Source organism: Aythya fuligula, chromosome 3 (genome assembly GCF_009819795.1).
Source record: "Aythya fuligula isolate bAytFul2 chromosome 3, bAytFul2.pri, whole genome shotgun sequence".
NCBI classification, from domain to species: domain Eukaryota; kingdom Metazoa; phylum Chordata; class Aves; order Anseriformes; family Anatidae; genus Aythya; species Aythya fuligula.
In genome coordinates, this window is record NC_045561.1 from 93,459,609 (window position 1) to 93,475,314 (window position 15,706).

The 15,706-nt window shown below is 39.9% G+C and overlaps 1 protein-coding gene across 1 annotated transcript in view; it reads left to right on the top strand.

The window, feature by feature from the left end:
* Window positions 1-15,706, top strand: part of HMGCLL1 (3-hydroxymethyl-3-methylglutaryl-CoA lyase like 1) — a 79,499-nt gene that overhangs the window by 11,589 nt on the left and 52,204 nt on the right. The window contains exons 2-3 of the mRNA XM_032184426.1: window positions 12,316-12,393; window positions 13,382-13,489. Coding sequence (XP_032040317.1) covers window positions 12,316-12,393; window positions 13,382-13,489 — 186 coding nt within the window. The remainder of the gene's footprint in view (window positions 1-12,315; window positions 12,394-13,381; window positions 13,490-15,706) is intronic.

Genomic DNA, 15,706 nt, shown 5'->3' on the forward strand with positions numbered 1-15,706 from the left:
GTTGGATGAGGCCTGGAGCAACCAGATCTAGTGGGTGGCATCCCTGCCCATGGTGGTGTGTGTGTGTGTGTGTGTGTGTTTAGAATTTGGTGATCTTTAAGGTCCCTTCCAAACTAAGCCAAATTCTATGATTCAGCGTTATGGCAGGGAATGGGATGTGGTTTGCAGTTGCTCTTAGAACTAGCTGCTGCATATGCTAGACACAGAGTACATAGTTTCTGAAATTTCATATTTTCAGGGCTGTCAGAGCAGCAGCTTCAGTAGGCTGCATCTCCCTGTGGAATTTTATGATCCACTGAAGCTTGCATTCAGCAAACCTTAAGCCACGACCACCAGAAACACTTGCGTACCCCTCTGCTGACATGTTGTCAATGGCTATCCTTGGAACAACAGCAATAATGTAACATTACTGTCATGATTTAATCACAATTTAAAATAAGGAGCTTTATGCAGTTCTAGTGTTCACATTCTTACCTTCTCTTACCAAGCCAGGGATCTGTAACTGTCTTCACATCATGATCATTTTAATACATATTTTCCAGTATACTTTCACTGGCTTTTTTTAAACTCCTTCAGAAATCAAATTATGTGAAGAAAGGTAAGATTCTAAAACAGTAAAATACATAAATTGATAATAAATCTTGAATGTTTATATGCCTATATGTCCACTTAATATTTATTTATTATATTTGAAGTAATACTAGCAGTTGCATTTTAGGTAGTAATCATCTTTAAGTATGTTTCTTCATAAGTGTTTACATTTTGAATAGGTGGTCTTAATAGGTTTTGCTCTTTACCATTATGTAAGTTAGCAAATGTAGCTTTTATTAGTTTTCTGTCCAGCACAGCCATTACTATGTACCTGAGACATAACCACCAGTTAAATCGTATTCTTTAATTTCGCTGTACCTGGCTTTGCATGGTTTTGGGGGTTGGAAGCAATATATGGAAAGTTTTAAAGCAACGACTTCATCGGACCTGAATCCAAATAATTTTAGCAATTCATTTTTTTATGTACTGCTACTGCAAAAACATGAGCCCAGTGTAGTAGTTCAGCGTACCTCTTCAAATTTGGAAGGAATACAGTTACATTCTCTGTTTGCTTCAAATAATGAGAAGAAAATCCAGTTTTTGAAGAAACTGAGATGGTCATAACACAACAGAGGATAATTTTGTTGCAAGATCAGTGTGGTAGCCCATGCAATTTTTTTAACTAACAGAAGTAGTTTCAGAATACATTCCAAATGCACAATGTGACAGAAGAAACAATGAGGTGACTTTAAGCCTGTTTATTACTTCTGAACTTGGCACTTCCTCACAAGAGGGGAAAATGAGAAATAGCCTAAGAAAGAATGTCAGTTTAATCTTTGATGTAGTATGAAGAGTATGACAGAAAAGAACTTTCCACCTTTTGTGTATTAAAAAATGCATTAATAAATTAGAACTTATTCTTACGTTTTTACAATAAATGTGTAAGTAGACACTGCCAAATAGTATCCAAATGTATGACAAGACTTTCAATCAAACAAGAAGGAAGGAGTCAGGGTTTTCATTTGTGTATTCGTAGTTCAAGTCAAGTTCACTTGAATTAGTAGGCAATGTATTTGTTGGAGGCAGCTGCAGGTTTAGCTTGCATCTCTTAGTGGCTAAACACATCCAGTGAAAGCAAAAGGGCAACTCCAAATCATGGAAAACAATATACAGCAGGTGTTTCGCACAAAGTATGTGAGGGTTGACCTTTTCTGGTCTAGCACAAATGAAAATAGTCTGAGAGGTGAGGAATTCCCTTCTCTTATTCCCTCTGTTTGACTCCTGCAAACAGAGATTATCTTGATTTATTAACACTGTAGCTCTTTTGGAAAATATGCTATTTTGTGTTTGGCCTGAAAGAAATGTCCTTTCATACAGAAAGGAGTTGCTTATTTATTTGATCTGCTAATACGCGAGATCTCTTGTTACATTTTGCTAAGAGCTAGGAGATAGCATGCTGGGAAATCGGCTTGCACTCTTATTAATACTCTGGTGATTCTCCTAGCAGAAAGTTCTTTAATGCAACTGAGAATTGTGCCTCAGTTTTCTCTTCTGTGAGTGTGGTTGTTTTTGTGTGTCACATGGAGCTCTTTTACTGTTGGAAGTTTGCTGTATTTTTCATGTAAGAGGCCTCTGCTTTTACATAGAGCCTAGTTTGTTGCTTGGACAGAACACTGTCCTTTGGGATGACTCTCATAGCATCTGATAGCTGTAGTCTCCAGTGGATAAGGTGATGATGCAGCAGGCTCAGGGAGAGTTAATGCACAAACACTACTTTAAAGGAATAGCTCACAACTGCTGCTACCCTAATCTGGAGCATATGACCTCCATAAGTAGAGCTTCTTCTTGCAGTGACGGTCATGAACACTTGCTAACCTTTCTGTTTAGGTTCAATTGAGAGAAAGGGGCAAAGAGAGGAAGAAACACGTCGCATTCTGCTCCCAGCATGTGATCACATGGAGTAAAAAAAGTTCTCAAAGCAGCGAGGTCCAGCAGCTCACTAAAGGAGGGGAGCTGAGGGTGGCCATTGTGATGACAAGGCAGTGGGGTCACCAACCAGACAGGGCCCAGCCCCACAGTAGCAAAGTGAGATGAGCAGGGAAGACCCTGAGATGGTGTCGTGGTTCCGCTCGAGTGGGCAGCCGAGCTCCACCACAGCCGCTCTCTCACTCAAAGAGGAATGGGGAGAAAATATGTGAAAAGGGCTCAAGGATTGAGATAAGGACAAGAAAATCACGCAATAATTATTGTAACGGGCAAAACAGACTCGGCATAAGGAGATAGTAAGATTTATTGCCTACAACTAACAAGCAAGAGAAGTGAGAAAACAAAGGAAAAAAAAACCAAAAGCACCTTCCCCCCATCCACCCTCTTCTACCTCCTCCCCCCGAGCGGCGCAGGGGAACGGGGGAATGGGGGTTATGGTCAGTCTACAGCACTTCTTCTCTGCCGCTCCTTCTCGGTCACTCTCGTCCCCTGTGCTGTGGGGTCCCACCCACGGGATGCAGTCCTTGATGAACTGATCCGGCGTGGGCTTCCCACAGGCAGCAGCTCATCCAGAACTGCTCCAGATATGGGTCCGTACCACGGGGTCCATCCCTCAGGAGAAAACTGCTCCAACCTGGCTCCCCTACGGGCAGCAGCTCCTGCCAGGTCACCTGCTCCTGCGTGGGCTCCTCTCCACGGGCTACAGGTCCGGCCCGGAATCTGCTCCGGCAGGGGTCTTCCACAGGTGGCAGCCTCCGTTGGTGCAGGGCCACCTGCTCCACCGTGGACTCCTCCACGGGCTGCAGCGTGGAGCCCTGCTCCACCGTGGTACTCCATGGGCTGCAGGGGGACATCCTGCTTCACCATGGTCCTCACCACAGGCCGCAGGGGACTTCTGCTCCGGCGCCTGGAGCACCTCTCCCCCTCCCTCTACACTGACCTTGGCACCTGCAGGCTGTTTCTCACTCCCGGCTGCTGTGTGGCGCAGCGTTTTTTCCCTGTCTTAAATATGCTCTCACAGAGGCGCAAAACAACATCGCTTATTGGCTCAGATCTGGAAAACAATGGGACCCTTCCCAAACATGGGGCAGCTTCTAGATCTTTCTCACAGAAACCACCCCTATGGCCCCCTGCTACCAAAACCTTGCCACGTAAACCCACTACAGATGGTAACTAGGTTCAACCAGGAGTCCAGATCATTGGGCAAGTTTGTGGTGATGAGAGAAGTCCCAAGTTTCAGCTGCAGGCGCAAGTCAGTGAGTCAGGGTCAGGATTAGGTCCCGTGATGGTAATCAGGGTCAGCCACACAGCCCAGTGACCACTGCGCAGGTCAGTAGTGATGACAGAAGTCTAAGATAAAGCTGGAAAGTTAGTCCATGTAGGTCAAGGTCTGGATCAGCGAGAATGGTATGTTTACAGAAGAGTTAACTTCAAAACAAGAGGCAAGAGTTCAGTTGAACTCAGCTTCTGATGAGTAACTTCAGCAGCAGAATAGAAACTATGCCAGTTGCTCCAAAGAGATGCTCAGAAACAGGAATTAGAATCCTCATTTGGACTGATGGTGCTTAAATATCTGTATGCTACATGTTTCATTTCATATACCTGGAAGACCGGTGGTGTGTGAGGTCTCACAGAAATAGAGAGTGGTTGAGGTTGGAAGGGACCTTTGGAGGTCATCTGGTCCAGACCCTCTACTCAAGGAGAGCGGCGTACTGAGGACTGTGTCCAGCTTCTGAAGATCTCCAAGGTGGGAGACTATAACCTCTCTGGGCAACCTGTGCTAGTGCTTGGTCACCGTCACAGTAAAAAAGCATTTTGTGATGTTCAGATGTGACAGTTAACTTTATGTGCATTGCTTCTCATCCTGTCAATAGGCACTGCTGGAATGATCTTCATCTTCCTTTAGGTATTTATATACATCTCACTTGCTGAGAATATTTTGGATGGAAATGATCTGTTACAAGGAGTAATGTTACTTCCTCTCCTCTAAGTTTTTGACTGTATTCTGAATTTTCAGTGAGGAAGAGTTAAGAGGCAGAGATGAAATGCAGCAGCCGGTTAGGTTAGGAACCATGTCAGCAAAGAAGGGTGAAAACCTAATTTACAGTGAGGAAGAGAATACATTGCCTGCTGAGCTCTTGTAGGAGTTCAAAAGAAGCTTCTCCAAGTTTTCTTGATAACTCATTAGATGATGTATAGTTATTTGAGGCAGATGTCTGCTTGAAATTAAGACACCTGAATTAAGACATATGTTGGTGTCTACAGCAGCTGGAGTTCCTGTGACAGCCAGTGGAGATCTGGGACAGGACTCAGCTGCCTAAACAGCTGCCTAGTGCCACTCTACACCTAGGGTATGTGGGACATCCTTATGGGACCTGGATGTCTGTAGTAAAATGTGCAGGAGACGTATTCCTTCTAGAATGGCACTCAGTCTCTGAGTGGTTATAGAAACCTGGAAATAGAGACTGTCAGCCACTAGAAGTCAACTACAGGATGAACTGAATCATTTTTTATCTCCATCAACTGTATTAAATAAAGCTTGTTCAACTACAGTGGGAATTTAGACATCTGGCATGCCTTTAGACATCCACATGGAAGCAACAATTCAGAAGCCCAGTTCAATTGCCATTTCAGGTGCTCTGCAGTGTATAGACATCTTGACAGGTTTGGAACGGGACCTTACTAAGTGGGTGAAATGTGCCCTTTCTGAACCGCATATGGAGGCCAGAACACTTAAGTTGTCAAGAATGACTCTAGGTACATGTATGTAGACAACATGAGTAAGCTGAGGTTTCTTAAGCTTGACATGAATACTGCTCTTCAACTTTGACTTGCGTAGCTTCCTGTCCTGTCCTGTCCTATCCTATCCTATCCTATCCTATCCTATCCTATCCTATCCTATCCTATCCTATCCTATCCTATCCTATCCTATCCTATCCTATCCCTTTCAGAAATCCTTTAGGATAGGATAGTAATAAATAGATTATGTTTTTCTTTTTTAAATTTGTGACCATATGTCCATGAGTAGTGTAGTTAGTGTGACTTGAACTTTCTAGTTTTCTGTGAGAATAGTATTCTTAACAGTGCAACATTTTTCATGAACTCCACAGCATTCCCTGTTAATGTCATTTGTTATCTTTTGAACTGTCAGTTCTTGAAAATTCTGCTCACTTGATAGAATTATTTTTATGAAAGATTAATTATCTAAACAAAAGGATTTTTTTAAACTATTATTTGTTAGTTAATATTATCTGCATTTAATTACCTTCTATTAACTATTACGGTCCTCTTTATAAATCAGATTAAATCAAAGAACTGGCCTCTCCGACAGCATGAGCATTTCTAGTTTGGCTGAATTCCCCTGTGTTTAAAATCACATTTCTTTTGTTCTTGTATGAATGACTTGTATTTAGTTGTAAGTAGCCTTGCAACAATGTAATAAGTGTACTAGCAGATTATATTAGAATTTCATAATCAGTGGAAATGGCAGTCAAAATGTTAAAGCTATTACTCTGCAATAGTGAATTCCCAGTCAATTCAGGTAAGTTGCTGATACATCTAAATCACTGCTCTTTCATGAGCTCTCACAAGCCCTCTAATAAAAGTTATAAGCACATTCAAATTACATTTGAAGAGGTGGGCTAATGTAGGCCATAGGTAAGCTTACTACCCAGTACAAGACAGACATGGACATGCTGCATGGGGTGCAGCAAAAGGCCATGGAGATAATTAACAGATAGGAGCATCTGTCATATGAGGAGAGGTTGAAAGAGCTGCAATTGTTTAGCCTGGAGAAAAGAAGGCTCAGGGTGGTCTTATCAATGTGTATTAACTACCCGATGGGGTGAAGTCAGGCTCTGCTCTGTGATGGGACAGGAGGCAGTGGGCACAAATTGAAGTGTAATGAATTCCATTTAAGAATCAGAAAAATGTTCTATTCTATGAAGGTGGTCAAATGCCATGTTGCCCCGGGAAGTGGTGGACTCTCTATCCTTGGAGATAGTCAAGAGCTGGCTGGACATAGTCATGGGCAACCAGCTTCAGTTGACACTGCTCTTATTGGTGCAGGGTGTGTGTGTTGTTGGTTGGATTGGACTACACGATATATAGAGGACCCCTCTGTCCTCAACAATTTTTTGATTTGCTCCAGATAAGTTAACTCTACATACAACTCTGCTTAACAGAATGAAATTCTGTAATGAATTACTTGGATTTTGTATTTTGCTGCTCTTCAGTTGATTGAATTCTTTACTGAAGAAGGCAGCCCAGAACTATTTCTATTCATTAAGTGGCATACTGCTGTTTTTTCTCCAACATCCCTAGGATTAGGTATATCATTTCATTATTTTTTTTTTTGAAAGCATGTTATTGACTCATTTAGTTTGCTATCCAGTTTAATATCCTAATATTTCTTTATGGAATGGTTTAGTCAGGTTCCGTTGATCTTCTATATTTCCTAAGTATCACTTATTTTTTGGTCAAAATTGTCAAACTGGAGAAGTAAACATGATAGAATTTGTAAAGGACAGACATAAAATGATTCTTTTAATTAGCCAATATTAGGTATGATAATGATATCCAAAATGTCATGTCATGTATTGCTTTTAGTACATTGTATTTGAGCAGGAGGGTTGGACTGGGTGACATCCAGAGATCCCTTCCAACCTCAACAATTCTGTGATTCTGTATTTATTTCTCCAGTATGTGAATGGAATTTGGACTTCTAGTCTTGTTGTCTAAACCATTTGTAACTGCTTTGCCTGATATCTCTGTTCTGTCATTCAATTTGTGAGTACTCAATAATATCAAAAGAACAGTTTACTTACTGTAAGTTTCTCACGGGTTCATGATTATTTTTGCTAGTTATAGCCTCCTTCAAGCTACTGATCTTTCAGTGCTTGAGTCAGCAGTGTAGGGTAGATGTTCTACGATGGATCCTCTGTTTATCTTTGCTGAGGGTTATTCACCAGGTGTGTCCCACTGTTTTCTGAATATCTGTATATATTCTTTATATCTCATGGGTGAATCTCCTCCCCTTTTCCCCTAGTTAACTTAGGAATGAATATCTTTTATATGTCTTCCTGTAGTGTGAACTATATAAATAAGTTTCTGTAATATCGCTTCAATCATTATTTGATTTGTAGTAAGATTTTTATTTCTTCCTGTTTATTTCCTCAGTGTCTTGTAAAGTTTAGAAGATTGACCATTGTTTTCTTTGTTCTTCTTCCAGCAATTGTACTTCTTATCTCAGAGCCTTTTCCCAGTTTTGGGGTATTTTTCCATGTCTCTGCATATGATGACATGTATAGATGGAGTTATGATGACGCCTCCCTGCTGATTCTTGTTTAAAAGCACTCTCCTGGGCATTTTTTTTTAATTTTTATTTTTTTCTTCTCCAAAACAGACCTACCTTTGATCAGTTGTCCTCTGTGGCAGAACACCACCTTGTGGAAAAGAAAAGCAGAGCTTTATCTTTGCTTAGTTAGAAAGACGGGAAAGAACCAAACCTCCAGATTAGTCACCCTTATTTTTGGGTCGTTTTGGTTTTGATCAGCTCTGGATGATATCTGCCAGTACTATTAATTGCCATATAGATGAGCTGCGTGGAATGAAAGTCAGAAGGCTGAACGAACCTCAGTGCCTTTACTAGAAGTTCTGAAGCAGTTACAGGGCTTAAAAAAGTGTGTTTATTTAATTTGATTACATTTATGGTTATGTAAAGAAGATTATATTGCTCTAATTAAGGGTTACTAGGATTTCTATTTATAACTCAGGGAAAATGTTTCCATACAGAAATTTGGCATACAGTGTCCCAAGCTGAATAGTATGGCTTTCCTTTTCCTATTTCTTTTTTTTTCTCTCTCTTTTTTTTTTTTTTTTTTAAGACTCTTTGGCTGCATTTTGTTTTGAGGGAGGCATTTTTTGTGGTTTTATATGCTTTTTGTTCTCCCTTGGCAAGGCTAGATACATGGAAAAAACAAATTTTCCAGGCTCTTAGTCTTTTATGTCAACTATTTCCTTTTTGATATTTCAAACATTGTACTTTGGTAGTCATTACTTTTTAACAGAGCCAGTATATAATTCAATAAACAGTCACCTCTAAGTATCTGCCATAACTACTTTTTATACTTCATTACATGAGAATACTTCATTTAATATAATTAAGTATTATTTTTCTAAAACCAAACTGATTTGCCTGACATGTTTGGTGTTTAACAAATACTTGTGTATTTCTATAGGGTTCGCTTTTTTTTTTTTTTTTTTTTTTGGATTCTCTTCATATACAAAAACTGTTTAATGCCTTGCTTGAATGTATCAAAGTTTTCTGTCTCCTTGTTGGTTCTGAAAATCCTTCTCTTCTACCCGTGGGGATGGTACACATTTAAAGCCCTCCAGTTAGAGTTAGGGGGACTCAGTGCCTCAATTCAGGAAGCTCAAGTCCTGGTTAAGGTCTAATGTCATCCAGATAGTAAACCCAAAGTGTTTAAACTCTGAATAAGCTCTTAAAGACTTCAGTCTGTTCTGTGGATTTGATGTTTGCCTTGTGAATGCAGATGGCATTGAGCCTGGCACAGAAAGTGATTGGTGGCTCCTGCCACTTCTTCAGCTATGTTTTAAGGTACGTCCAAACATTCTATGACACTGATCAGAAGACTTAGCAAGAAAGCAAGGAGTCTCCTTTCCTGAGACCATTGACAAGTGTATAACTCCAGCTTCTTGGAAGAATGTCCTAAAGACTTGGTTACTGAGTACTCACAGGACAGGTGAGACAAAGGTGAAGAGGTACTCCTTTCCTCCTCTGATTCAGCTTGGGCCACAGAGTGTGAAAAATGCTAGAGTCACTTAGTAGAAGATGGAGCATGTAGTCATTTAGTCCCTGACATATTTCTGAGTTTTATCCAATGATTATGTACTGTAAAATGCATAAATACGACACAGGGGATTTATTCAAAGTATTTGCATCTCTTTTACTCACTTGTTTTCTGAGCTTCAGTAATACAGCACAAGAGAAATGATTAGTTAAGCAGAGGAGGATGATGGGAAGAGGAATTGTGAAATGAGTAAGAAGCTGGCTGATGAGGAAATAAATGAGAATGTTGAAAGCAGATTTATCAGACTGAAGGGACATTGCTGATCGAGATCCTCAGATCTTTTTGTTGAAAGTTTTTCTTCAATAAAACCAAACCAAATTTATTGAAACAATACATCTTTGTGTTTAAATAAGGTGATTGCGTTAGTCCAAATGTTTTAATTGTGAAATATCAGAGTAGATCTACTGATGTCAGAAAGATGGGAGACATTGTCAGTAATGTACTGGATGCCACACAGGAGGAAATGAGTGACCTTGAAGAAAGGAGCAGTAGAGTACAGTAGATTAAATCAGATTAAATTGAATGCAAAACAAGGCTTTTCTGGATGAAGAGCCAAGACTCTAAGCCATTAATTCTTCAGCTTGAAAAGTGTAAGGGTTTGTCTGTAGTGGATTTGCATTATGCCGCAGGCCCTTATGAGAGTCATCCTGTACATCCTTGTCAGTGTCATGGTCACCAACAGTGAATTTTAATTGGGACTGACTAGTGAGCAGGAAGGCTACAGAGAAAGTCAGGGGATAAGAGCCCATGGCTGGAAGAGATTAAACGTGTGTAATATCACAGATGGAAAATAAAAATCAATACTTGACTGCCTTTCTGCAATGCCTGTTCACACTGTTCTCTGTGAAATCCAAGGACTGCAGATCTCCCCTTAACTGGCCATGTGAAAGGCTATGACACTTGATACAGCTGTATGTGCTGTTCTGGGAAGACAGGTACAGCTCTTCAATTTCAACAGAAGTTTTACCACAGTAGGAACTGAATAGGATTTACAGGATTTGGCTTAAGAATCGAACAATTTTGCCACTGAAGTTTTATGGATATTTTTCATTCTCTAAATTAAGCTTTGGTTCACATAATCTATTTTAGCTCCTTTTTTTTTTTTTTTCCTTTTTTTTTTTTCTTCTTTTTGCCAGTCACAGCTTTATTCATAGCAAGGCTGTGGCATTTGTCTTGTAACAAGAAGGATCTGATAATCATGAAATAAGCCAGATTTATGCCTTTAAATCTGAAGCTGTGCCATATTTGTGAAAATAACTTGGGAAAGAAAAAAAAAAAAAAAGAGAAACAATATGCAGCAGATGTGAAGGTTTTACCTTCACATTTTAGTAGGTTTATACTGTCAGTGAGTGTGGGCTTAGCACAGCCTGACAAAGTTTTAACTTACCAGATGTTCCACGTGATCAAATAGATACTATGCAGCTGTTTCCCATTCTTTTTACTGCGCTCAGATAAATATACAGTAAATGCTCTGAAATATGTTTATTGTATTTTGGCCAGTATTTTGTCTGTTACTGTAGAGAGAGAGCTTCCTTTAATGCATGGGTACTGAGAATGCAGGGAAAAAACAAGGTGCTCTAGAAGTTTGGTGTAGATGACTCACTTTCCATTGCTGTGAGGAGAAATTAGCAGTCACTTGGTAGAAACTACACTGGTGATACTAATAAGGAAGGGATGAAAAACATGTTTTAAAAGTTGTGAGATTAGCGGTCATATTTACGCATGGCAGAAGCGACTTCTGCAGGCCGTGCCTGGTCTCTGTGCAAGCTCTGACTGCTGCATGCAGGAGTTGTCCCCTGGAGCTGACAGTTTCATGGCTCCAGTGGAATTTAGCTGCCGGGGAAGGTAAAGGTTGTAGAGGGAGCAGCAGTCTCACAAGTAGCTAGCACTAATCCCATCAAGGGCTTTAACACTGGAATGAAGATGCTGGGTTGGATTTTGTATTCGGTGCAAAACAGAAAACAGGGCACCTCCAGAGCTCCTGATGGAGAAGAATGCTTCTGCGTTCTTCATCCTGTCTGTTCACCTGGGAGCTGGCTCTGTGGCCAAAGTTAGCCATCGAATTTGTTTTTAAAGACGCACAGCTTTTGGGGGTCAACCTAAGCAACTGCTCTGAACTGTTGCAGGTCCTACAGGCCCAGGTTATGTTAACTACCACACCTGTCAATTTGATTGAATAACATAGCAGCTAAATAATAAAAAAGGAAGTTTCATTTCCCTTCACCTGCTTTTTTGATCTCGTTTCTTGTTCCTCCCCCTCCAGCTCCCCATGCTCTCCTTAGCCCGTTGACCTTACTGCTGCCTTCTTTCTCTCCTTTCACCATCAGCCTCCTGCCTTTTCAGATCTGCTCTTAAACCTGGAAAATTTTTCTTGTCTACCAGGGGCCTTCCTTGTTCTCCTTTAAATCTTTCTTTAAAACCTTCATCTTCCAGTGGAGGAATTACTTTCATCTTTCATTAATAATCTCTTCAACATTTCTTGTCTTCTCTGCCCTGTTCCTTTCAGATTTATAGCCTAGTCTTGCAAACGTTTACACAGAAGTAACCGTTCAGTTAAATTGAGAACATTCAGGTAGAAGCTTGGAGGATGGGATCATTTGTTTGGAAGCTTTTTGAAATGGGAATATTTCTCACTCTGTAAAACACGGTGTTCATTTATGGTTTTATGTACATTTTTATAATAAACATTTGTAGCCTCCGAGGAGCAGTGGAACGTATGTGCAGATAACTTCTGCTTTATATTCCCTAATTCAAGGTGTGGACTATATTCTCACAAAGTCTGAAAGGCAGTGAGCAAACTTACTGTTGACAGTATGACTTTATACCCTGAATAATATAAGAACCATGAAAGAGGACAAGTACAAGCTGTGCCTTTTATTTTAAAGATCTTCATTGTTTAGTGTTTCAGTATCGATTTGTGTTTCAGGAATCCCAAACATCTGGACTGCCTGAGTACATAAAGATTGTAGAAGTTGGGCCAAGGGATGGATTACAAAATGAAAAGGTAATTTTTCTCTTTTAGTGTGTGTGTGTTTTGACATGGATATCAGTGTCATTTTCATTGTGTAAAATACATACATCCTGCTAATCACCATTTTTTCCATTTAGTACAGTAAGTATATTTGCATATATTAATAACTGTCTTGCATGTTAGAATAAGATATTATTACTGTTTAGCCAGATGTTAAATCATATCACTTCTTGCTAAACTTGGTTAACTAGGCTTTCTGTTACTTAGCCACCATTTTTTCTCTGGAATTTGTTTTGTCAACTAATTGCATTATGTCATGACATAATTAGTAAGCACCACAAAATACTAGCTAGCTATTTTTTTAATATGTGTTTGTGCTACATATGCTACTGTAGTAGGAATAGTACAATAGATTTTGTCGTATTTCCTGGTGAAATAACATAGAAAGGAAACAAAATCACTCTTTTAATATTATTTGCCTGAAGAGGGATTGGGAAGCATGGAAGAAGATTGAAAGAGACTGTATAAAATACAGTACATGTGTCAAAACAATCATCCCTTTCTGCAAATGGGAGGTTAAGCTTATACATGTTGATACTGATATTAAAGGTGTTAGTAGAGTTAATGGTATTAACAGAATAGGAGAATTACTCTGCCTCAGCCTTGGAGCTTTTTTTTATCCCATTTTTCTGTGGGTGGACTCTTCTGTATTATTTTCCTTTGTCACTTATTTGCTAGGCTGATCTTTGGTTACTAACAATTAGGGCAGATCTATAAACAGTTACATGGAAGTGTTTCTTTATTCTTTTGTAGTGGGCAAAGAAATGGAGTAGGATCTTGTATACTTCCTAGTGCTTTTCCTGTATTGTAGCTTCGTACTCTCATTAAACAGGGTAGTCATGGTATAATGTACCAGTGTAATTCGTGATTTTAAAATATATGTATTGATTATGTACGAAAGACTTATGAAAGTTTCTTATGGCATGAAATACTTTACTATAGCATGTCTCCATGTTCACAGGTGATAGTCCCAACTGATATCAAAATTGAGTTAATCAACCGGCTTTCCAAAACAGGCCTTTCTGCAATAGAAGTGACCAGTTTCGTTTCATCCAAATGGGTGCCTCAGGTATGTAAAATCATCACCATTTCTACTTTCAATTTACATGTAATTGCAGTGATGTCTTCCAGTCGTATTGTCTGTATAAATATAGATGACAATGGAACAGGAGTAAATTATCATCATTATTATTTTTTTTTTTTGTAAAATCAGATGCTGTAGTCAGGTGCTGTTTACACAATTTTCAAGTTTTGTGGTTTGATTTAGGTCCACTGAACTTGGGCTAATTATTAAAAGTAGTCCCAATGCACATGCATACTATATGTGCTAGGACTATACATACCTTTATCTGTCTGTCCCACTAATTGTATTCCAATGAAAAACATGAATCTGGAAGAATTTTTATTATATTTACCTGTGTCCATTGAAGGGCTTGTTGGAAAACAAAGGTTTGTAACTTCTAATTACAAAGTGCTCTGCCAGCTAATGTTATCCATAGCCATGAGTTGCTTGCCTTGGAGCGGGGGTTACCTATGGTGAGTGCAGACATAGTCACAGAATCACAGAATCACAGAATTTTCCAGGTTGGAAGAGACCTCAAGGTCATCGAGTCCAACCTCCAACCTAACGCTAACAGCCCTCCACTAAACCATATCCCTAAGCTCTATATCTAAACGTCTTTTGAAGACTTCCAGGGATGGTGACTCCACCACTTCCCTGGGCAGCCTGTTCCAGTGTAGTCGGTGTCAACAACTGAAGAAAATGACTGGAGCACTGCAGTGGATGACTACAAACTCTTCAGAAGGAGTAGGCTAGGAAGGAGAGGTGGGGGGGTAGCCCTGTATGTTAGGGAGTGTTTGGATTGTCTTGAGATTGATAATGGTCATGACAGGGTTGAATGTTTTTTTAGAGGAGGTTGTAGTGAGGTGGGCATTGGTCTTTTCTACAAAGCAACAAGCAATAGGACAGGAGGGAATGGCCTTAAGTAGTGCCAGGGGAGGTTTAGTCTGGAAAATGGGAAAAATTTATTCACTGGAAGGGTTGTGAAACACTGGAACCAGATTGCCCAGGGAAGCAGTTGAGTCACCATCGCTGGAGGTATTTAAAAGATGTGTAGTTGTGGTGCTTGGTGACATGGTTTAGTGGTAGACTTGGCAGTCTACCACTGTTAATGACTGGACTTGATGATCTTGGAGGTATTTTGCAACCCAGGTGATTCTGTGATAACATGGCCACTCATGGTCTTGGCTGCTCTGAGTGAAAAGACAGTGTAGGCCATGTCAAGACTTCTTAACAGAGCTGTTCTTGGGAGCCTCTGCAAAGCCTTATTCCAGCTTTTTCTTGCTTCTAGCTTTGTTCTCCTGCCTTTCTGCTTTCTTTCCAAATCTGAAATATTAGACATTGTCATCACCCTCCAAACATAAAAAAAAATTCAGGTGATTTCCAATTTCTTCCATACAGCACTAGGGCAGGAACTTGTGTGTGTTGTGTGCAAGGAACAGCAATAAGTGAGGAATGGGAGAATTGAGTTACAGGATGCTGAGTGGGGATAAAAGGTGTAGGAAAAATGGATTGACACCATGAGTAAAGACCAACTGGGTTATAGGATTCTGAGCTACTTTAAAGTGAGTTGCTTCACCACTTATGCAGTGATAAAGAGTTGAGAACATGAAGTCAATTTACAGAGTGACAAATTCAAGTATCCGTATGAAGAGCAGTGCAGCTGATCTCTGGGGAACATTCATGGCAGAGGGGACTTCTTGTGGAAGCAACTCCAATTCAGAGATGTAGAATCAAGTGGAGAAAATCCAGGTACCCAGAACTTGTACAAATGGAAGAAACTTCTCAGAAATGCTCCCTAGCACCAAACCAAGGCAGCAGACTCCACTGAGTCTGAAACTAAAATCCCACTGTATGCACATGAACAGTTGAGTATTTGTATGTTTAGTAAGGACTGTGCAAGTTATTTACAAAGTAAAACTTGAAAGTAATTAATATGAGAAAATATTTTTTTAAAAACAATTTTGTTTGCACATCTTCTGTCAAAATGTATAAAAAAGTTTGTCCAGTTTAAGCTGAGAATGCATGCTGGAACTGAGCTGTGTTCCAGGGTTTCCTCTGGGAAAAACATGGTATGATCATACTTTTTCTTATCATGAGCAAGCAGGGTGAACTGGCTGTACAGCACATACTGATTAATTTTAATGTTCCTAGGATCACTAGAGAAGGGCCCAAAGGAAGGATAATAGGAAAGAGGGAGAGAACACTGACAATGCAGAATTTCTT